We start from the raw sequence: 23614 nt of genomic DNA on the forward strand, positions 1-23614 counted from the left end.
TATTATTTACTCCATTCTTTCACTTACTACTCGGTATAGCTTTCCTTAATTTACTCACAATTCAATATCATTAAACTATATTCAACTATACACTTATCAATCATATTCCATTTTAATTCATTTCAATAACATCAATTTCATTTATATCATATCAACTTACTATCCTCGATAGCTTTCAAGATATACATACGATTCATATATCTCAAATCACATTTCAATTCATCAAGTGGCATCATATATCATCAATTCGAACTCCAATCATTTCATGAACCTTTGGTTCATATTTTCAATTTCATATCTAAATTTTCAATTCTCAATTCAATTTCTCATTTCATTTCAATAGCTTGATCAATCAAATTTATTCGATTTATCTTTCACTTATTTACCCCTATTAACAAACCCGGACTTTGACGGATACACGGATTCCAACCCAAACACACCAGTACGGCATATTGTGCCTAAAACGGTACATAGTACCTAATCAGTATACGACACATAAAGTGCCTAAAATGACACACGAGGTGCCTGATACGACACACGAGGTGCCTAAAATACGACACATAAAGTGCCTGATCGATAAAGCCGGCAAATCCCGTACACTTCCAGATCCTATGGCATGCCAATTATATCCGACTCAAATTTGACTAGTTAATAGGTATTTTATCCACTTTCTCAATTTAATAATTCTTTCATCAATATACCATTCGATAATCACATATATTCACCTATTTTCACAATTCATACAATTTCATTCAATTCAAAAATATATTTCAATTATTCACATTAATTCATAATTCAATACAATTCAATTCACTTTTCAATATCAAATATTCAAATATCACAATCTCATATATTCATATCAATTTCCTCATATTTCTAATCAATATATTTTTCAATATAATATTCATTCAATATTCAAATTTCTACATAAATCATATATATTATATAATTCAATCAATATAAATTCAATCAAAATAATTTCAATCAATATAAATTCAATAAATTCATCGCATACCAAAATCAATCCATTCCAATTGTAAAACATCATAATTCTAACACTAACAATTGCCATATGTATATAAATATAACAAATAATAACTAAGTTCGGATTATAGAAATACAAACCGTAATTTTCGAGCTAACTCCGTTGACTTTGTCTTGTCCTTTCTTAGCCGAGATTTAGGTACCACATTGACTACTGAAATTAATACAATTCATAATCATTAATACATTACTAATTCATATCTTGAGTTACAGAATTCTAAATTAAGATCCGCTAATTTTTCCTGAAAACTAGACTCACAAATCTTCTTACAATAAAATTTTCAGAATTTTTGGTTTAGCCATTAAGTACAGTTTATTCTTTAAATTCACCCCTATTCTGCTTTCTGACAATTTCGTCCCTTCTTCACTAAAAATTAATTATCTCACAGTACAGAACTCGGATAATATTCCCGTTGATTTTTCCTGAAAACAGACTCATTAGGGATTCTAAAAATATAACTTTAAGCCTCTAATTATTTTTCTTCAGTTTTTGGTGATTTTCCAAAGTCAAAATAGGGGAACCCGAATTCATTCTGACCTTGTCTGACAAAATTCATTATATCTCATAATTTACAATTCAATTGCTTATATCGTTTCTTCTATAAGAAACTAGACTCAATAATATTTAATTTCATATTTTATTCATCCTATAATTCAATTTATACAATTTTTGTGATTTTTCAAACTTAGACTGCTCTTTGTCTTTGTCCAAAATAGTCTTAGTACAAAATGTTGATTTACTTTAATTTCAATTTAATTCTAACTAAATTCACTTACTTTTCTATCTTAATTCATACTTTATTTCTACTCAATTTTAACCAAACTTAGACATAATTATCTATTTTTCATCATAAAACCATAATTTCGAAATTCTTTCAATTTAGTCCTTAAAGCATAAAACTTATGAATCACTTTACAATTCAATCCTTGTATCATTTTTAACTTGAATTTCTATCAATTTAGCCCTTAATTCATCATTTTATTTAACATGGACAATATCTAGAAATCTAATAACTATCAAAATATCAACTTAATTTCATCAAAACTTTGTTCTAAAACTTCTAAAACATCAAAATTAAGTAAAAAGGGCTTGATTGACTTAGCTATTAAAGCTTAAAGCTTCAAACCTTCAATTTTCCCTTTTCTCCCCTTCTTTTGTTCTTTTTCTCCCCTGCTCTCTGTTTAGTTTCATTCTGTTTCTATTTCCTTTCATTTGCTTCTTTAGTTTATATATATAATATAATATAATATAATATAATATAATATAATATAATATAATACAATACAATTAAAACATAAAGTATCTTTATTATATAATAATATAATAATATACTAAACATAAAAAAATCTTAGATTTTCTTCACGGTAAACCGCCTCAATTTATACTTTTTGTATAATTGCCCTTTTAGTCCTTTTTATTTTCTTTTAATCTATAATTCAACTTTCACGCTTTATTCAATTTGGTCCTTTTACTTAATTACTCTTAATTAAATTTAAATTCACTTAATTAAACTCTAATTAACCACTCATTTTACTTCGTAAATATTTTTAATAAATATTTACGAATCCATTTTTCAGAAACGGAGACCCGAAAATACACTTTTTCGGTAACGGTAAAATTCGGGTCATTACACAACCCAACGACGCTACCTAAGATTTAACTCCTTCTGAGTGAGGAGATACTTGAGGCTCTTGTGATCAGTGTAGATGATACACTTCTCACTATACAGATAATGCCTATCTTAAGAGCAAAAACCACCGCTGCTAACCCCAAATCGTGCGTCGGATAATTAGCCCCGTGAGTCTTGAGCTGACGAGATGCATATACAACCATTTTAGCATCTTGCATCAAGACGCAACCCAAACCCACATGTGAAGCATCACTGTAAACCATGAAATCCTTGCCAAACTCAGGTTGTATCAGAACTAGAGCCTAAGTCAAGACTGTCTTGAGCTTCTCAAAGCTCTCCTACTGTGAGTCTTTCCAAACAAAGAGAACTCCCTTACGCAGTAACTTACTCAACGGCGCTGTGATCATCGAGAATCCTTCTACAAAACGTCAGTAATATCTTGCCAATCTCAAAAAACTGCAAACCTCTGACATACTCTTAGGCTGTTTCCAATCCAACACAGCCTCAACCTTACGAGAGTCCACTCTAATCCCCTCTGCAGAAACTACATGTCCAAGAAATGTCACTTCTCGAAGCCAGAATTCACACTTACTGAACTTCGCATATAGCTGTTTCTTATGAAGAATCTGCAGAACCACTCGCAGATGCATATCGTGCTCATCCTCAGTCCTAGAGTATACCAAGATGTCGTTAATGAACACTACCACAAACTGATCCAAGTAGGGCTGAAACACACGGTTCATCAGATCCATGAATACCGCTACTACATTAGTCAACCCAAAAGGCATAACTAGGAACTCGTAATGTCCATAACGAGTCCTAAATGCTGTCTCATGCACATCGTCCTCCTTTACTCTTAACTGAAGGTAACCTGACCGCAGATCAATCTTAGAAAACACTGAAGCCCCTCTGAATTGATCGAATAAGTCGTCAATCCTCGGAAGTGGGTACTTATTCTTAATCATCAACTTGCTCAATTGACGGTAGTCGATACACATCCTCATTGTAGCATTCTTCTTCTTTACGAACAGAACAGGTGCTCCCCACGGAGACACACTAGGACGAATAAACCCACGATCCAACAGCTCTTGAATCTGAGCTTTCAGTTCTACCAGCTCCTTCAATGCTATTTGATAATGAGCTATAGACACTGGATTTGTACCAGGAATCAACTCGATCCCAAATTTTACCTCACGGCTCAAAGGCAATCCTGGAAATTCCTCTGGGAAAACATCTAGAAAGTCCCTCACCGTTCGGATGTCCTTAACCGAAGAGTTTCTAGAATCCGAGACACTGATGTAGGCCAAAAATGCCTCACATCCTTTTCTCACTAGCTTCTCTACTACCATCGTAGATATCACATTACTTAGATAATTTCATCATTCTCCAATCACGACTATCTTATTATCCTCCTCGGTTCCTAAAAACACTCTCTTTTCAGCATAATCCAAACTTACACGATGCTTCACCAGCCAGTCCATACCCAGAATTAAATCGAACTCCCCAAACGGAAGTTCCATCAGATCAGCCAGAAATACCATTCCTCGGACTTTCAACGGAAGGTCTCTGAACAGTTTACTAACCCTAACAGACTGCCCTAACGGACTCACCATAGAAATTTCACTAGAAGTGCTCTCGTACTATATTCCCAAAGTCTCAAATACCGAACAAGCAATGTAGGAATGTGTAAAGCCTATGTTTATCAGTGCAACATAAGGTACATTAAGAATTAAGAACATACCCGTGATGACATTCGGAGCATATCCATCCTCACGACGATGTGCAGCATAAGCAAGTGCAGGCTGCCTTGCCTCAGTCGACCCAGCACCTCGGCCCGGTGCTCTCTGTCCTCGACTCATACCGTTACCACCTTTAGCCTGGCCTCAGCCCCTAGGTAGCTGCTGAACTACCCTCGGTAGCTGTGCAATCTTAGTAGCTGGAGCTTGTATCTGGTTACCCCTCAGTGGACAATCCTTAACTCGATGCTCAGTTGACCCACACCTCAAACAAGCTCCAATAAACCTCCAACACTCGCCCAGATGGTGTCTGTTGCAAAGCTGACAAATCGCCACCCCAGCAAGTGCAACAGTAGGCCCAACTCTCACGGGCTCATTAGATCTGGCCTTTTTTCTAGGCCTCATCCCAGTACTAGTAGACTCAGAATCCCTCTTAACCTTTCCTTTCTCATGCTTTTGGCGCTCAGCGCGCTTGACCTCCTCAGCAATCTTGGCCTTCTCAACCAACATGGCAAACTCATATTTCCTCTGCGAAGCTATCAGGACCCTCAAGTTACCCCTAAGGTCGTCCTCAAAACAAACACAGCGCTCATACTCAGTCTCCACCATGCCTCGTGCATAACGGCTCAACCTTAGAAAGTCGCATCATACTCGGCCACTGAACGATCTCCTTGAGTAAGATTTAGAAACTTATGCCTCCTAGCATCGATATAACTAGCCCTCACATACTTGCTCTAGAAGGCAGTCTTAAACAAATCCCATGTCAGACTGTCATGTTGAGTGTCATCCCTGACCATCAGCCACCACTAATACACTTCATTGCGAAGCAACGAAACAGCCCCATTGAGCTTCTGCTCAGCAATAAAATCCAGATCATCCATAATACACTCCGTGGCCTTCATCCAGTACTCAGCCACATTAGGAGCAACTCCAGCGATGCCCCTAAATACCTCAGCCCCATTGGACCAAAGTCGTTCCGTAACCGACCCAAGGCCTTCAGATCCAGCATTAGCCCCAGCAACCCTCTCCAGGATTCGCAACATGGCCTAGGACAATGAATCGTCCCCAGCTGCACGGTCTTGAGACTCAACACCAGTCTCACGAACAGGTGACACCGGTGTCTCGCTAGTGTCCAAATTAGGGATCGTATCAGAAGCGAAGGACTCAACTTGAATCTCTCTACGGCTTCTACCTCGGCCTCTAATACCCCGTCCACGAGTACCAGGTGTGCTCATCATAATTATCGAATTAATTTGTATTTATAAGTTTTATGTACATTAGTTTACAGCTTCGATAATTATTAGCAGATATTTTATGCAAAACAGTATCAGAGTTTCAGAGTCAGTTATCGCGAATAGCAAGTCTCACTATGGTTTCAGGTTACACTACCTAAGGTGTCTCAATAAAATACTACCTACAGTAGTCTCAATATACATGCATAGCATATCAGACAGATACATATAAAACTCAATTTAGGCATGCTTCCAAATAATATACATCAGAGTTTCAGAGAACTTACAAGATCAGCGACAGAGACTCGGTGAACCACTTATTTATCAAAAATAATTTCTAATTATTTTTATTACTGATTTCCAAAACCATTTCTTTTTACCTCCCAGAACCACAGTCAAGTTTTTGTACCCTCGCTTTGATACCACTAAATGTAACACCCCAAACTCGGCCCAGACGTTATGGCTGAATTTGGTGGCGTCACATGAGAGTGCTTTCATAAAAGCTTAGTAAGTCAAAATCATTCAAATTATTACCTTTACTTAAATCGTGAAATCTTTATTCCATTAATTATTTAAAAATAGTTCTTTTACACTTAAGCTAAAACATAATTAATTCATATAACGATAATTTAACAGTTTAAAATCCCAAAATATCTATAAAAAAATAGTTTAAGTCCAAAGACATAATGATAATCCCAAAATTTAATATTTAGAATAAAACATATAAAATAAATGTTACTCAAAATCTATAAAGTATCCAACGGTGGTCACCATCGAGCCCTCCGTTGCACCTATCCATCTACTACTGAGGATTACCTGACATAAAATAAATAAAAGGGGTGAGCTTTCGCAAACTCAGTGTGTACATCTCCCCAAACAGCATGCATACAAGCAGATAACAGATTACAGATATTCGACGTTAGCCATACAAATATCGCATACAGATCAGATTAGGTATCAGAGAATAGAAATCATGCCCACCAACCCTATACGCCATCTCCGTCCAACCCAACACACCATGTAAGGATAAAATTGACCCACCCAGCCCTACACACTAAGTATGGGGATAAAATCGACTCATCTAGCCCTACACACCAAGTGGTACTATAAAACAGTACATAACATATATATGCAGCGTAGCTGCCCGATAATAGGCTATTCGCCTCTCAGAATTCCTTCTCTTCACAACAACCCAACCCAATGCAATGCATCATAAATATCGTGGCATGCTTATATGCAAAAATCAGATCATATCATAGTAGAACAAATATATGAAATTAGGCAGATATACATGCTTATTGTGACATGCTTTACATACAACACAGTTATCGTTCATAGTATGGGGTCTAAATAATGCTTACTGACCCTACAGGTAGGTCACAGTCGACTTAGGTGACCTGTGCAACCTTACAGAATATTTTAATAAAATTTGGCTCACACGTTCGTGTGTCTTGCCTGTGTGGGCCCACACACTCGTGTGGCCAACATATCCCAAATTAGCCTTGCCCGTGTGGGCCCACCGCTCGTGTGGCCTACATAGCTCAAATTAACCTTGCCCGTATAGATCACACGGCCTGGCCCAAGGCCCACATGCCTGTGTGGTTCACTCGTATGACCCACACGACCGTGCGGCCTACACGGCCCAAATGGTCAAGCCCGTGCCTCGCACACGGCCTCACCAGCCTCACACGCCCGTGTTCTTCGCGCCCATGTGGTACGCGCACAGCCTGGCTCATCTGTCACACGTCCGTGTCTCGCGATACAAGCTACCACACGGGCAAACCACACTCTCGTGTGGCATCGATATACTGGTTTTTTAGCTTTCACCAAAACTCGTTTTCTGTTCAATTGGAGTACACACCTGATTCGTTTTCACTACTAATCCAACCACGAGCACTCTAAAGCCTAAGATTGATAAAATCGAGCCCAAATCAATCACTTAAATCATTTTACCTAAGAATGAACAAATCTCAAAACGCGAGATCTACTTACCTTCGACGAAGAACGGTATTTCCTCGTTTGCTAAGAACTCGATTGCTGATCTACTGAGCCTTGATTAATCCCTAAACAACAACCAAAGTCACTCTTAACAATCTCCAACAGAAAACACTTAACTTAATTTAAACGCTACTTACCGAATCGACAGAACCGCTTGAACACGCCTAAGCTTATCGAAAAAGAAAAGCAAAACGAAGGAGAAGGGAAAGAAAGCAAAAAATTTTCGGTACAAGATAAATTGGGAAAAAAAAAGAGAAAAACAACAGAAAAAGCAACTGTTGATAGAAAAGAGGAAAAGAAGAAAACCCTAGGTTTTCCCTTAAGCCCACAACTCAAAATTTACTAAAGCCCATCGTTTACTGGAACTTGCAGCAAAAATAATCCCATCACTACTACAAGGAATCGAACCCCTAACCCTAAGCATAATCCCTTGCCACTTAACCACTAGACCAACAGGCCCATTCTATTAAGTCTTTACTAACAACACCTTAAAAGCCCACTGATCTCAAGTCAGGCTTTATTCCAATAAAACCCAAATTTAGCCTAAATTACAGCTTGAACTTAGGACCTCCCACACACACCCCAGAGCTTAAAATTACTTAACCCAACACATATTTAAGCCAGAAATAACATTAACCACCAATTCAGACACTTTCCAAGCCTAAAAATCGTAAAAAGTCGAAAATCAAAAATTTGGGGCGTTAAATTTTCATTGTGACTAAAACTATTTTCTAAACTAGATTTTTCTAACAAAAACCCTATCATTTTGTTCGATATAAGGTAAAAGAAAGGTTGAATTTTGTGAGAGTATGTTCAATGATTTAACACTGTTACAAAAGGGAATCGATGGCTTAATAGATGAAGGGGCAATCTAGGCCTTCATGGCTAGAATAAACCATGAGCATTTGAGGTACACATTAATAAAAACATCAATGAGAAAAGTTTTATACCTTAAATGAAAATAAACATCGATATGTAGAAACTAAATATTTGAGTGACTTTAGCCAATGATTTACAGTAATGACAAAAAAAAAGGGATCCAGAGTCGATAATAAGGGGAATAGATATATCTCAAAAGGTTCACTTAAAAGGTCAAAGAAGGAACCTTAACCTTAAATTCAATTTGGGAAAGCAACCCTTCTTAGGGAATTTTCAGGCAAGGAAGCAATCGTTGTGGCAAAGCGATGAATTCCACAACAAGAATGATCTCCCATACAATAGATTCCAATGGTATACTCCTCTAAATATTGCTCGAGTACACATCTTAAACCAAGTATCTTGAGAAGGGATATTAAAAGCTCTCATACCAATGAAACCTTTAGACACCTACATGCAATTGAGGGAAAGATACATATTTCCTAGAAAAGTCAGACATAACGCAAAAGAATGCCTGAACTTTATGAATTCCATAGAAAGGGCTAGTAGCTAAGGCTAACTAAAATAGTTGGTAGAGATGCAACCTAACCAGTCGAAGTGTCAAAAGGAAGAGGGATATAGAAGAGGAAAAGCATGTATAAAGAGCAATTGAAAGGGACTATCAACATGATAGTAGGTGCTATGAAGATGTGGGGTATTTGAACATATAGAAAAAGTCCCAAGTCGGAAACAACATGTCTATAGAAGCTCCTATCAAAAAGCCTAAAGGAGAACACAAATGGAGAGTAAACTTTGACGAGAGCAATAATAGGGCAATGGTTGATGAAGATGGTAATAATATTTTGGTAACAAAGGCCACCATTCCCAATCATATGGTGAAAAAGATCTTTATGGACAATGGGAGCGCATAGAAGTGTTGTTGGTGTTGCTAAATATGGTGGTGAAAATAGTAACAAAATAATATATAATTACAAGAATATAATTCTACTACTCGAAAGTATATGAAATCATTGTTGAGTAATAAATTACAAGAATATAATTCTATTGGATGAAGTATTCTAGGAATCGAACTCACGAAGAGATTATAATCACATTGAATAAACCAATAACTAACACAACTTAAGTAATTAAATTTACTAACTGCTAAATATAAAACTAAATAAGATTAACCAAATCAAAGAAGAGAAATTTTTACTAGACTAATTTAATCTAAAGAATCTAACAAAGATAATAATAAAAAATGAAAAGTAATTCTAGAAGAAAATTCGCAAAGATGTAATGGTGAAGAATTATTTTGTTAATGGAACTTAATAATTTATTTCAATAGATCTAAGATTCATAACTAAGATAGTCATCAAGGTGCAGATATCTTGAGTTGGTATATAGCTTACAAGTTTCTAAAGATTTCCTAAGTTAGTGTGTAGCTTATAGGAATTAACTAAATTGTTGGCTATCACTATCATTAATCCCCCATTACCTAAGTTGGATCTTGTAGGTAGCCTCGTAGTTGGTGTATATGTTAGTGAGTTGGGTAACTATCCAATTAGATCACTAATGTTAAGCCAACATCTCATTGCACTCTCCTCTAATTTTTTCCTTAACGTATCTGCTATCTATATTAATTACGAAGAATGATTTGAAAAATTAATTTAGTTACAATATAAAACCATATTTAATCTACTTCAATTACTAATCCATAAACTTACAATATCTTTGCCACTTAGAGCAAATAGCTCATAGTGAAATTGAAATCAACACCAAACATAAATAAGAACATAAGCAAATCAAAGAAAACTATTAAAGAAAAGAGAAAAAAACCTTATTCGATTGAAGTAGGAGTCTATTTAATGATATGATTCAAGAGTTGATTGACTCTTCAAACAAATTTAAGTCAATGAATTATTAAATTTGAGAGAAAATGATGAATTTGAATGTAAATAAATTAATTAAAATTTCATATGAAAATTTTATTAAATTTGAAGTAGATTAATATAATGGTAACTCTATTTTTAGATATTAATTCATATAAATTTAAATAAAATAATATTGTTAATTTAAAAATAAAAGTTTTAGTAATTGAGACACAAAAAGAATGTTGAAATAAATTTGTTAGCAATTGAAGTAGGTGTTTTCCGTTAGGTTTGTCAAACTTTTGTGTTAGAAGGGAGCATCAAAGTTTGGTCCACATTTGAAAGGAAACAGTACATGATTTTGGTTCATTTTTATATCTTAAAAAAAATATATATAAGTAATATGATTTTGACATTTCGATTCCACTGCATCTCATCCCAATATTCTTTTGGATAAAAACACTATGTGGGAGTAAAGAGAAACAGGATGAAGGCTTGGTAGACCAAAACAATGAACACCAAATAATTGCACAGTAAATAACTATGGTTTGGTTTTCATCTTTCATACCACCTTCCTTACATGTGCATCCAATAATTACATCTGACAATAACCCAATTATTATATCCAAAATATGAAACTTACAAGAAACCGTCCATCCCATGTGTTGTGAAGAACACGCCATTTAATGCTCCAACGGTCACTGCAACGCCACCATCCACCACCTGAACCGACCGCCACCACCGCTTTCACGTGAGATAGCAGAAGTGGTGCATGCAATGAGGTGGGAGTGGGACAGCAGGCATGTTGTGGTGGGATTTTAATTTCAGTAAGAGAAATGGATGTTTTGGTGACACTTGGCCTCAATTTATGTCAACACTTCACCTATATACATCATATAAGTATAAGATGAGAGTTGAATTAATTTGTGTATCTGGAGTGGCTCCTACAAGAACAAGTTCTGGGAAGGGTAGTACTGCGTCTTAACCCTTTACGATGACACTATCAACTCATTCAATATTCAACCGTCTTTTATTTTCCATTTAAAGTTATTTTAATATTACTATTGAGAATTGTTGTGAAAAAGTAATGTTAACAAGTGTTTTTAAAAATTTAATTTAAGATTCAAGTGTTTAGTATTATTGTTAAAAAGTATTTTTAAAAATAAAATATTCATTTTAGATATAGTGTTATAAAATAACAAATATACATTTAAATAATATTTAAATTAATTAATATTATGATGTTTTAATAAGAATATAAAAATAATTTATTATAATTTATTGTTAATATTCTAATAAAAATAAAATAAAAAGAAAAAGAATATTTTGACTTTTTGGGTTAAAAAGCGCTTCTAAATTGAAAGATTGTATGTTTGGTATTACTTATAAAATAACGGTAAACTAAAAAGTGGACCCTCCCTAATGCGATAGAAGATAGATTACTAATGGACACAAAACACATGGGGGATTCACTTTCAAGCCTCCAGTTTGTCACAAACAATGAATACCCACCTTACATTCTCATTACTCTATTTGTTGGGTACATCCAACTTTTTAAAATTTTAAAAAAAATTATTTATTTTTTTAATTTTTAAGGGGTGAAGGCTTTGACTCTAGTGCTGCCCTAAGCACTTCATCGTCAATAAATTATGAATTGATAGGTGTAGATACTTTACTAAATAAAAATAAAAATTTGGAAGATAAAAATGGAAAGAGTTGAAAGATTTCTCTAATTTATTACATTTAATGACTTAATGTAATGGATTTTAGATTGAGCCTTGTGTGGGATAACTGAGAAAAGTGTGAAAATTTTAGGGATGTATGATGAAAAATTGAATATATTGATTCAAGAGAAGGAGCGAATGAAGTTATTAGTTGATTGGTTTGAAAATGTAGGTTTTGAATGATATTGCAAACTTTTCATACAGAGGAAACTTAGAAAAGGAAAACAATTAATGGGTTTCTGATGGACTTCAGCCCACATAGTTTAAGTTAGAGTAGGGCCAGGCAATTGGTGTTTTTTTGCTTTTACATATTCATTGCAAAATTAGGGAAATAGTTGGTAGGAGCTGATGGGATTAAAAGCACGTAAAATGAGAGTAAGTACCACATGCCCATTCTTTAACTAAGTCCCATCTCTTTTAGCTTATATTATGTTAAAAGAGAAGGATTGAATTGGTGCCTCAAGACATTAGAGTGTTTTTAACTTTTTACCATTTCAACCAATTGTTTTGTATGTAAATTTTTTATAGATATATTAGGTACATGATTTTTTTTCACCTACATCTAGAGTCTGCCACATTATCAATCCTCAAAATGCTATACAATTGCAATAAATTAGAGAACAAGAACTTCATAAAATCTTCACACAGCCTGAAGAAGTTGACCCTCTTCGTTATAGGCGATCTTTGGAGGCGATCTCATCACCTTTACCCGCAATGCTGCCTGCAAATTTTGCTCCAAACGTGAAACGGGGTTCATGTAGTAGCTTAGAGAATACATATAAATATGTTCTTTATTACCTTCTTATCGGAACCAAACTCAATAACATCCGAGGGTCGAAGTCGAGTAGCAACATTTGAAGGTACCCTAGATCTTCTCCCTTCATGCCTGTATATACAGTTGTTTAGTTTTAGAGAAATTTAACGTTAAATAAAGATGGTTCCTCTCTGCTCATCACTTACTCGATATAGGTCCCATGTTCACTCTGCATGTCAATTAGGAAGAATGCACCTTCTTTATAGATGATTTGAGCATGCGTTTTTGATACCTGAGGTGAACGTATCACCACTGATTTTCCTGGAAAATTCTCATTCTTTTCACTTCTGCAATGACCAAAAGTGTATCAACAGAAATAAATTAGAATGAAAGAAAATATTACAGTAATCAGTGGGATTGATTAATGTGTAACCAAACACATACCCTATCACAAACGATTTGTTCTCATCCCTACTTAAACAAATATGTTGTGAGGCAGCTGCTTCGTCCCCAACTGACAATAAGAACCACCTGAAAACAGACAAGAAAGAGAAGAGATATTATAGTGTTGAAAAAACTTTCAGAAAATATGACGAAATTCACATATTTAAGAACTATCATACGCACTCTCCATTAATAGTCTGCTCGAGTGCGTCATTGTCTTCAAACCATGTCCGCAATTGGTCACTTGCCTGAAGAAATTATAAAAATATGTTTCAAATAATTTCCATAGCCATTTATGCAGAATCAGTAGGATGAAAGGCAGCATACCTTGTCTGAGAGTCTGCAACTTAAGGACCTCCCTTCAAGATTTGAGCTGCAAATGAATCAGTTTGAGTTTGAGAAGGAAGAAGAAAAAGACAGAAGACATGCATTTACAAGGTCTAACCTGTTACCACCTAAGACCCAATTGAGCATTATGGGCATTGCTAAGTTGATAAAAAATCTTCCACCAACTCTTCCTGGATGTGGTATCCGAAATTTTGTCAAAAACTGTAAAGCAGGTCAGACGCCATGGTGAATTGGTGATTATCCGTTCAGTTGTTAACTTCAATCATTTTTGCTTACACAAAACGGATTCTTACCGAGAAGGGACCTAGCCCTACACCTAAATAAGCCTTGTAAGTTGAAGCCATGATTGCAGCCATTCTTGCCATTCCATGGATGATGGCAACTCGCAGTCTTCTAGCTCTCTCATAGCTGTGAAATTGAGTCACATGGTAGAATCAGTTTTAGATTGTAGAAAGTAAATGTAGTGTACCAGTGACATCCACTGCATAGGAAATTCTCAGTTCATGAAAATTTTGATGAGTGAATCCATTGACCTTAATAAATTTCAAGGATACAAAAAGTATTACAGACACCAGAACTAATCCTTAAGTTACTCAGCTAATGGTTTACTTAAAAAAAATCAGGGAATGCTTAGCTCCTATGTACAGTCTGATAGTATTTTCTTGATATATTTTGTTGATTCAATATGTTTTCACATCTTTAAAATTTACCCTTTATGAAGTATCTAGGGAAAAGGGAAAAATTTGATATAATACCTCCTTAAAGAGGAAACAACATCAATAGGAGTCCCTGACTCAACACCTTGTTTCCATGCATTATCAAGTTCCAATGCTAATTGGTAACTGTCCTGCAAAGATGGAGTAAAAAGTGCATAACTCGGCATCCTTCTGATTACAGGGAAAACATGATAACGCTATCCAATTTACATGGTTTTAATTGATATATATATATGTTTATCTTAGGTCTATAAATTGGAACATCGTTTGATCTAGGGCAATGCTTGAAGCCATACCTAAATGGCTTGAACTAGGGACAGGAAAGTGGCTAGAAGTCATACCTCGATGGCCATGCATCCCCCTTGACCCATATTTGGCTGCATTGCATGGATAGAATCCCCAAGCAAGGTTACACGCCCTCTTCCCCAAGTTAGTGAGGGTGTTCGGTCATATATGTCTCGTCGAAGAATTGCATCTTCATCAGTAGCATGTAACAAATCTGTCACATTGTCACACCAATCCCCGAATATGTTAAGTAGCCTCTCCTTTTTACCTGAAAAAGATAAAAAAGAATGTAAAACTTAAATATACTATACCATCTTTGAAATTAACAATCAAGCCTGTATTAGATAGAGAGCATTCAAAAGGAGCATTTCTTTTAGTTGAAAATTTAACAGAAAAATGCATGCATTTAAAACTTAAGCAAAAAAAAAAATAAAACAAAACAAGCATTTGAAGTTATCTACCATGGCTATCCACACCACCAGCTGGTTCCTTGTAAAATGCATACCACTGCATCTTTCCAGCACCAACATCTGAGGAAACAAAGTACTGCTTGTGTCCCAAAAATACACGGTACCTTCACAAGAGAATGTTCCAATTAAATAACTACAAGTAGCAAAGCCCCAAGACAGTCTAATCATATCCCAAGGTTTGACCAAGTGAACACACACTTAACAAATTTAAGTCAATATAGGCAAAAATACATGGAACTTACCCGACAGACTCAATATCAGCAGGCACAAAATCTGCAATACCGGTATAGCAAGTGTAGCCAGAATATACAGCTTCCTTTGGTCCGAACAAGTTCTTCCTCACCTGAAAAGGAACGTTCAACATTTCAAAGGCTGAACAACTAGTTTAGTGAAAGCTTCAAGTTGCATTCAGAAGCTGATTTGATTCGATTACAGAAGATTGAATAAAATAAATTCATGTAGCTAATGAAAGCTCATGCTCTTAACAAACACAGACTATGTCTTGCACATACAATAAATTAAACAAAAAAATGGCACCTTGGACCATATTCCATCAGCTCCAACTAGAAGATCACCATCATAGCGGTTTCCATTTTCCAGTACCACAGTGACCTGAAGAGGCACAAAGGAAAAAACTTACCAAAACCGAACATAAAAGGAAGACTAATAAACTACAAGATTTAAGGGTATAATCTTCATCTATTAGCAACTCATATTACCTTATCTCCATCATCCTGAAAATCAACAACATTGCTCTCATTAATAATTACGTCTTCCCCCACTGCACGAGCCAGGATTTGTTGCAAAGTCATCCTACTAATAACTCTTGTTACTGGAAGCCCCCTTTCTGCCGCAGGTGTGAACGTATCAAACTTGACATACCTGTTTTAAACCATATATATATACCAATACCAATATCAACCTCAACTTTTCTCTTGGAATTCTACCTTTGTTAGTAGAAAGATAACATTCAATTTCAGATTATGCATAAACTGAGTCAAATATATAGGATATAGCAAGCATTAAGCAATTGCAAAGAATAACAGTAGATATTCAAGGCAAACAACAGTAAACAACTCACCAAGTACCGGAAACCCCGTCAACTAATCCATTGATTCTATCACCTGTGACGCACCCTGCTTCCATGACTTCCTCAGCAACTTCCATATCGATAGCCTCTAAAGCAGCCAATGCATTGCTTTGTATCTGAATTGGACCCCTATATTGCCCCTCACCTCTTATAGCACTCAAATCCTTCTCAAACACCACTACATCAAAACCTTTCTTTTTTGCAGCCAATGCAAAAACCAACCCTCCAATACCACCCCCAGCAATCAATATCTTCAGCTTCGTCTTCTTCTCCAACTGGTTTCCATCCAAATCTTTCGTCTCACTTGATTTGGAAACACTCTGGGTTCCAGCTCCCACTGTAGCTTTGACTTGTAAAAGCCCCTTCTTTTGGTTGTTTGCTTTGCTTCTAAAATGGTAATTCAAATGTATACAAGGCGAGGATTCTATTGGAATATCCTTAGAAATGGAAACTGGAAACTGAGTTCCTGTGAAAAGAATTGCTGAAGGCTTTTGAAACAAACTTGCTGCCATTCTGCAACCCAAAAAAAAAGACTTTTCAACTTTTAAGGCCAAAATACCAAGAAATTTGGCTTTGCTTATGTTCAAGGTAAATGGAACAGATAGATACTGGACATGGAGAGATACAGAGGGAAGTGACAGATTATAATCAAATTAGTCACCAATGTTAAGCAGAGAAATTGTGGTGAAGCAGCACCGATCATGGAGATTCCACCACATACCCACCATCGGGGGAAGAAATATCTTACACAAATATTAATTTTTTCTGTGGCTGTCTTTCGGTTCTAAAATTATTAAAATATTTCCACTACATAAAAAATTACGGCTTAATGTCAGATTTGGTACTGAACTTTAACAAATCTTTTAATGTGGTACCTAAATTTTCAAAAATTCGGATTTGGTACCTAAACTTTAAATCTGTTTATAATATGGTACCTTTGAATAACGGTGTTAATTTTAAACTTGTCAGAACTTGTGGCCCAACTGCAATGTGCCACATGTCACCATTTGATAGAAAATTTGAATAGTCATGTTAAGGGACCTGAAAATAATTATAACAAGTATTGATAAAAGTATTATTATTAATATAAGAAATTTATTATTTTCTTTGGAAAAAAATCTATTACTCGAGAAAGCCTCTATTCTTCTGCAGTATACAACCAACTTTCATAATGACAAGAAATGAAACAGATGAACAGAGTTTGCTAGAGCAAAAATGGAAGCTAATAGTAATGTCGGCATCAAACTCATCCAACTTTGGAAGATTGCTTTGAAGCCCTTTGATGTATTGCCACAAACAAGCTGGAACAAACCCATAAGAAAATTCAAACAAAATTATTCTCATGTTCAAATAAACTGGAACAAATCCAGAAGTGTTCATTAGCAAATCTGAGATTGAAGATTAAAGAAAGAAGGGGGGGACCCAGAAATGTTCTTTCCTGCTAAACCCAGAACTTTTCTACCCAAAATGATTACTTAAATCGATTCGTTGTATAAAGGGCTGCTTATAAAATATTACCAAGAATTGTCCAAAAAAAAATTGATGAAATTAGGATTTGAATTAGGCGAAAATAATATAGAAGATGAATTTTAAGAAATTTAAGGAAAAAAAGGATTAACATGATTTATAATGGGAAGAAGAAACATGATTGAGGGCTTCTTGGACGGTGGTTTCTTCAATTTTTGCAACAAAACCATTCAAAGAGGGTATATTTATTATCAGGTCCTTGATGGGATTGAAATGAGGAAATATCTGACATTAACTGCCACGTGTCACTTTCTACTTAGTAAAACGGACTCAAAATTCAGGTACCAAAATCAAATTTTTAAAAGTTTAGGTACCACGATAAAAGATTTGTCAAAATTCAAGCCCCTAGGCCGTTCCCATTTCTAATGATACATACATAACTTCCAAGTTTTGGAAGCAATAAGTCTGTCTCCGCAGAAAATTGGGTGATAGTTTATTATTTAAGAAAAAAATGAATGGTTTAACTTCTTCAGCAACGAGAGTTTTCAAGTAGCAAGAAATAATACGTGGAAGACTATCAACAAATCCCTGTCGCATAATTAGTTATTCCTCAACATTTAATGTAGCATTTGGCATTTTGCAAATGCCATCTCAAATCTCAATGGAGCAAAGCGACCCTTGCCTGAGACGCAAACAAAAAATGGATAATTTTCCTTGCAAGGAATAAATTAACGTGAAAAAGAAAAGAAAATTCAGCTCTCAAAAAAAGTCTAAATGACGACATTTGAGATCATATTCCTTCCTTTTCTAGAATTCAGGTTTATAGGGATCTGTGTTTTACCAGCAGCCAAGTTTCATGCTTTGAGGATGTAAAAAGTTGATACCATAGTTTTAATTGGAGACTTCAACAGGAATATTCCCTACACATTGAAAACTAAGGCTCCACACTATATGATTTATAATCTGAATAAATGATATTGATAATGACATCAGGAAATAATCTTTAGATAATTTAAGTTTTGACAGTGACACTTTTGACTTCCCCACTCCATCTTTTAGTATGGCCTGTACCGCCAATCTGCTCTCGATGGCCTCCCACTCCCAATTGCATAACCCCACTGTTACAAATAAATTACATAAAAGAACAACTTAATGAACCCCGTTTTTGAATAATTGCATGATCACGTACGTATGTATGGATATATATACTCACATCATCATAAGGCAGTCCTCCATACATCCTACCAAAGGGGCGCATTGGACCACCAAAACCTCTAAATGGTCCAGCAGGATTCATCATGAAACTAGGGCCAGCATCATCAACGGGTGTTGCTGAATCTATTGCCACCTGAATACCATATGTAAAATTATAAATCTACATAAGCATTTTATCTGTGTTTTGGAAAATTCGCAGGCGAATATTAAGTTCAAAATAAAAACTTGAATAAAGGAACATCATTGATTGCGGATGAGCAGGCTTCACTATAACTGTAGACCCTGTCTTCAAACCTTACAAAAATGACTTGCACAAGATATCTTGTAACTGGTCATAATGTTTTCGGACTAAAACTTATATGCTATAATCCTTGGTAAGTTACCATATGAATTCACAGCAGTAAAATAATAAAATCGCAGTTTGCCAGTCATTTATGGTAGAAAATCATAATTGAGAGTCCTAAAAATCTGTAGAGCATCACCTATTGGAGTTAATCCTCCTAACCAAAATAATAGTTATTATGGTTGGATAAATAAACATATCATCCAAGAACTTGGCCTTTTTGACATTCTATCAAGCATAAACCCATAACTACGAGGAAAAGGTAATCTATCAAAGATCAACTTCATAAGTAAGACAATCAGGTATGAGGCAAGAATATAAAAGTTTGTTTCTGTTACCTGTTGTCCACAAATCTCGTGAGACCTACGAGATACTCTATCTGCAACTCCATCTTCAGCAAAAGTCACAAAACCAAAACCTCTGTGGCCAGATCTCTTGGGGTCCTACATTAAAGGAGCATTAAAACCTTCAAAAGCTAACTCCAATTCAACTCTCATTTATATACGATATTCATCACATTACCTTAGGAACATAAACATCTATTACACGGCCAAATCTACCAAAATACTGACGCAGATCATCAGCAGTGGCTTCCTGAGGAAGTCTGCCAACAAATATCTTTTTGCCCATCCCTCGGCTGGACTCCCCTCCTACTTCAACATAAAAGGAAAATATAACGACATTAATAAATGATAATTGCATAAATCAAAGTCTCTGCCAAGAAACTTACTTCCATACATGGGGCCAGGATGGTCATACAAGGTAGGAGCACCAAGTGCAGCATACCTAGTGGCAGCAGAAATGTAAGCATTGTATGCACCATACCCCCCCTGTGACATTCTGCCTATTGGCTTGAAGTCATCTTCCTGTCAACAAAATATCAAATTAGTGTCTTTTACAACACATACATTGAGTATGTGAAATTTCCAGGGAAATAGATCACGAAAACTAATTTGTTCTTCATCATGTACTAATAGATCAAATTTGAACTTTAGGAAGGTAAAACAGATGAACTGTTAAAAGCCTAAACACATGAAAATGATGTTTAAAAAAAAAAAAGACACTGATGTCAACTTGCCTTAGGTGTTGCTCGATCAACTACTACTGTAGAACCACCCAGTTCATGAGCATCAGCCATCAGATTCTCCACAGATTCTGTGACAATGAACAGGTTTTAACATTCTTATCACTGTTAGACATAACAAGAATGGAGGATTAGAACCAGCATATAATTATATTCTATCAAATAGCATATGATTCTAAAAACTCGGAATTTCATTGGGAAAATAGGCAAGGATATAACTTCTAGCACTTTTATCTTGTAGTTGTAAACAGCCAAATAAAATAACCCATAGGTCAACGGAAACATTCAAACCATTAGACGCAGAAAATTAGGTCAAAGGTACTAAGCTAGGTGTATGATAAACAAACCTGCACTAGCAAAAGTGATAAAGCCAATTCCACGATGAGCTTTTGAGACTTGATCCTGCAGAACTCATGCTCAATAATCATCTAAGAAAAGTCTACCAAGAAAGCTAATACATGCAACCATATGCAGAACGCACACATGACCAAATATAGAGAGAGATTACCTTCGGCATGTATAAATCTGTTATCTCACCATACTCCTCAAAATGCCTGTGAAGAAGAATATTTGATTGTTAATATCACTCCTGAAATAGCTGACAACCAACTCCATGTTCAAAGAATAAACAGAAAATAGATAAATAAAAGAAGCACTGCCATGATTCATATAGCAGTTACTTACCTCCGAAAGGTTGATTCATCCACTGATGGTGGAATCCTGGCCACAAATATCCTGGTAACTTTCTTTATGGGAGCTCTCATCTCCTCCTGTTAAGTGAAACAAAAAGAAAGTTATGGGTAAGGAATAGAAAAAAGACTAGTAAATTGAATTTTTTTTCCACAGAGAGAGAGAAAAGGCATCCACTAAAGTTTATATAATCAAACCTTTGGAGTAGCTATTTTAACTTCCAGCATTCTCTCACCAAGAAAATGCTCAATTGATAGCACATTCTGTAGAAAATGGAACGCAAAGCAAGATTATTATCACATGGTCTAGAGTTTTAAGCTAAAGAAAGGAAAAAGAAAACATCAGAGAGAAAGCAGGTCAATGTTTACCTTCGCATCATCAGCCGATGCAAACGTTACATAACCAAAACCACGGGATCGACCCGTAGTTCGCTCCTGGACAATAGAAAAACATAATCAATGAACAACATTAAACAAAAAAAGAATCGAATAAAGAAAAGAAAGGAAAGAAAGTTAGGTTATTTAGCAGTTGGTCAAGCTCGCAAACTAGCAATAACACTAGTAGACAAACTTGTATAGAAGAAAGCTTAAAAGAGTTCATGCCCCAGCTTGGGCTATTTAAACATAGAGTGAAGGCTCTAAAAAGCCGATGCAAACGTTACATAACCAAAACCACGGGATTGACCCGTAGTTCGCTCCTAGACAATAGAAAAACATAATCAATGAACAACATAAAATAAAAAAGGAATCGAATAAAGAAAGGAAAGGAAAGAAAGATAGGTTATTTAGCAGTTGGTCAAGCTCGCAAACTAGCAATAACACTAGTAGACAAACTTGTATAGAAGAAAGCTTAAAAGAGTTCATGCCCCAGCTTGGGCTATTTAAACATAAGAGTGAAGGTTGTAAAAGTCCTAGTATCCAGCTCGTCTTTAACACATCAGCCACCACTACTTTGAACAAATAATTAACATAAAAAAGCAATTACTGGTTAACTATGAACCTTTTTTACCATCAAGATTTCAAGAGCCAAACAACCTCACAAGAACCTTAGAACATCAAAATGGTCTATTACTGACAGAAAAAAAAACACATACTATGATACTATTTCGCATTTCTCAGAATTCGTGATATCCAGAAAAATTTATTAAACCTACAAACAAAATAAATGAGGGAAAAAAAAGACGGATACCTTCATGACAATACAATCCTCCAAATCACCATATTTACTCATGTATTCCCTCAAACCTTCAGTATCCACCTCCCAAGGGATTCCCAAAACCTAGGAAAAGACAATTCAACAAAATTAGGAAAAAAGAAAGGACCCTGCAATTAACCAAATAACTCACCAAATTAAGAACAGAAAACTAACCACAAGCTTCCGTTCCATCGAGTAAACAGGATAAATTGAGCTGAGAAATGAAAAGCGTTGAAATCCCTAATTCACTCAAAACAAAAGATCTCACAAATCCTCTCTTAAAAAAATCTCTCACACTCTGTCTCTGGCTCTTTCTCTTCCTGCATACAATAAGCACACGCTCTTTCTCACACATAATCATCACCAAAACCGAAATCAAATTCACCACTTTTTTTTTTGTAAAAAGAAATTTCAATTCTCAAAACAGAAGATCAATTGTGGTAGTTATTAACAGAACGTATAAGAAAATTTTCTCCTCTTTTTGGCGCTCACTGACCTGACCTTCCCAATCCAAAACCCTAAAATTTGCAGACCCTCTAGCGCTCGCTCGCTCGCTCGCTCGCTCCCTCGCTGGCTGGCTGGCTGGCAGGCTGCCGCTTTGAGTCGTTATCACAAATTCGGACATTGGCCTCATTCCCTTCCTATTTTATAGCTACTTGGGCTACAAATTTGGGTGGTACACCGACTGCCATGAGCCAGCTCGGAGTCCACCCACCTGCCTAGCCCTCATGGGTTTTAAAGTACCCAACCCATTATGCAAGTTTAAATAATAATCCCCAATGCCATTACATATACATAAGGTGAATCATAAACTAAAGAAGGAATTTATCATCAGGAACATTAAATTTCTTTTTGTACTTTGCATATATAATGGAACTTATGACATAAATAGTCAAAAATTTTAAAATTACTGATATTAATACATTATTTATTATAAATGAATGAAAATTTTAAAACCTCTAAATCAGAATTTTTTAAATTAAAATATTAAATTATTTATTTTAGTTAAAAATTAGGGTAAACTACACCACTAGTCATACGATAAGTTTTTGTTTTGGTCACTTAACTAAAAAATTATAGTTTGGTTATTAAACTTTTCGAAATTATTTTTGATCACCGACAATCAAGTGACGCTTTTTAGTTATTATAATAATAATTTTAACCCTTATTTTTATATTTTGTCAATTTAATCCTAATTATATATAAAATAATAAAATTGAAATTCTTTTTTAAATTTTAAAAATAGATAAAGTGAGAGAAAATGAGGAAAATTGTTTTGAACCCTCCAAATTTTCTATCTGTATTATCAATATAGAAATATCCAATTCATGTTCTTTGAAAAACATAAAATAAAAAATAAAAACATTAAGTAAATTTATTGATTCTCTATTTTTTTCCCTTTTTGTTTCTTGACATGACTTTT

General features: G+C 35.3%; 2 protein-coding genes across 5 annotated transcripts; both read right to left on the reverse strand.

The window, feature by feature from the left end:
- Positions 1 to 12564: 12564 nt before the first annotated feature.
- On the reverse strand, positions 12565 to 17002 carry LOC108463934 (zeaxanthin epoxidase, chloroplastic). 2 transcript variants are annotated; one of them, XM_053021932.1, is made up of 16 exons: positions 16860 to 17002; positions 16190 to 16711; positions 15828 to 15990; positions 15646 to 15720; positions 15351 to 15451; positions 15100 to 15212; positions 14695 to 14906; positions 14393 to 14484; positions 13931 to 14045; positions 13735 to 13838; positions 13617 to 13662; positions 13473 to 13537; positions 13290 to 13376; positions 13052 to 13192; positions 12890 to 12977; positions 12565 to 12812 (listed from the first exon to the last, which is right to left on the reverse strand). In XM_053021932.1, the coding sequence occupies exons 2-16, from the start codon at positions 16708 to 16710 to the stop codon at positions 12732 to 12734; spliced, it is 2004 nt and encodes a 667-aa protein (XP_052877892.1). In that variant the 5' UTR covers position 16711; positions 16860 to 17002; the 3' UTR covers positions 12565 to 12731. The 2 variants fall into 2 exon arrangements, with proteins under 2 accessions (XP_052877892.1, XP_017619435.1); XM_017763946.2 differs by having other exon boundaries at positions 16190 to 17000.
- A 1498-nt stretch (positions 17003 to 18500) lies between these two features.
- LOC108463935 (heterogeneous nuclear ribonucleoprotein 1-like) lies at positions 18501 to 22989 on the reverse strand. 3 transcript variants are annotated; one of them, XM_017763948.2, is made up of 14 exons: positions 22693 to 22989; positions 22366 to 22511; positions 22186 to 22275; positions 21366 to 21431; positions 21195 to 21260; positions 20992 to 21077; positions 20816 to 20861; positions 20655 to 20709; positions 20302 to 20378; positions 19954 to 20089; positions 19746 to 19873; positions 19562 to 19666; positions 18879 to 19013; positions 18501 to 18783 (listed from the first exon to the last, which is right to left on the reverse strand). In XM_017763948.2, the coding sequence occupies exons 2-14, from the start codon at positions 22381 to 22383 to the stop codon at positions 18721 to 18723; spliced, it is 1071 nt and encodes a 356-aa protein (XP_017619437.1). In that variant the 5' UTR covers positions 22384 to 22511; positions 22693 to 22989; the 3' UTR covers positions 18501 to 18720. The 3 variants fall into 3 exon arrangements, 2 of the variants coding, with proteins under 2 accessions (XP_017619437.1, XP_017619436.1); XM_017763947.2 differs by having other exon boundaries at positions 22688 to 22981; XR_008274529.1 differs by lacking the exons at positions 18501 to 18783; positions 18879 to 19013; positions 19562 to 19666; ... (6 more) ...; positions 21195 to 21260; positions 21366 to 21431 and adding an exon at positions 21439 to 21694 and having other exon boundaries at positions 22366 to 22957.
- Positions 22990 to 23614: the final 625 nt, after the last annotated feature.

This window comes from Gossypium arboreum, chromosome 11 (assembly GCF_025698485.1).
Source record: "Gossypium arboreum isolate Shixiya-1 chromosome 11, ASM2569848v2, whole genome shotgun sequence".
In the NCBI taxonomy this organism is placed as follows: Eukaryota; Viridiplantae; Streptophyta; class Magnoliopsida; order Malvales; family Malvaceae; genus Gossypium; species Gossypium arboreum.

Bases quoted from the DNA above. Each gene is read 5' to 3' on its own strand.
- LOC108463934 (XM_053021932.1), bottom strand. From the start codon at position 16,710: ATGGCAGCAAGTTTGTTTCAAAAGCCTTCAGCAATTCTTTTCACAGGA. The intron at 14,046-14,392 runs GTATTATATCAA...TCAATTTCACAG, and splicing joins GTTGTTTCCTCTTTAAGGAG to CTATGAGAGAGCTAGAAGAC. The intron at 13,538-13,616 runs GTATGCTGCCTT...TAATTTCTTCAG, and splicing joins GTTGCAGACTCTCAGACAAG to GCAAGTGACCAATTGCGGAC.
- LOC108463935 (XM_017763948.2), bottom strand. The intron at 20,090-20,301 runs GCAAGTTGACAT...TTTTGTTGACAG, and splicing joins TTGATCGAGCAACACCTAAG to GAAGATGACTTCAAGCCAAT. The intron at 18,784-18,878 runs GTGAGTATATAT...TATTTGTAACAG, and splicing joins GAGGACTGCCTTATGATGAT to TGGGGTTATGCAATTGGGAG.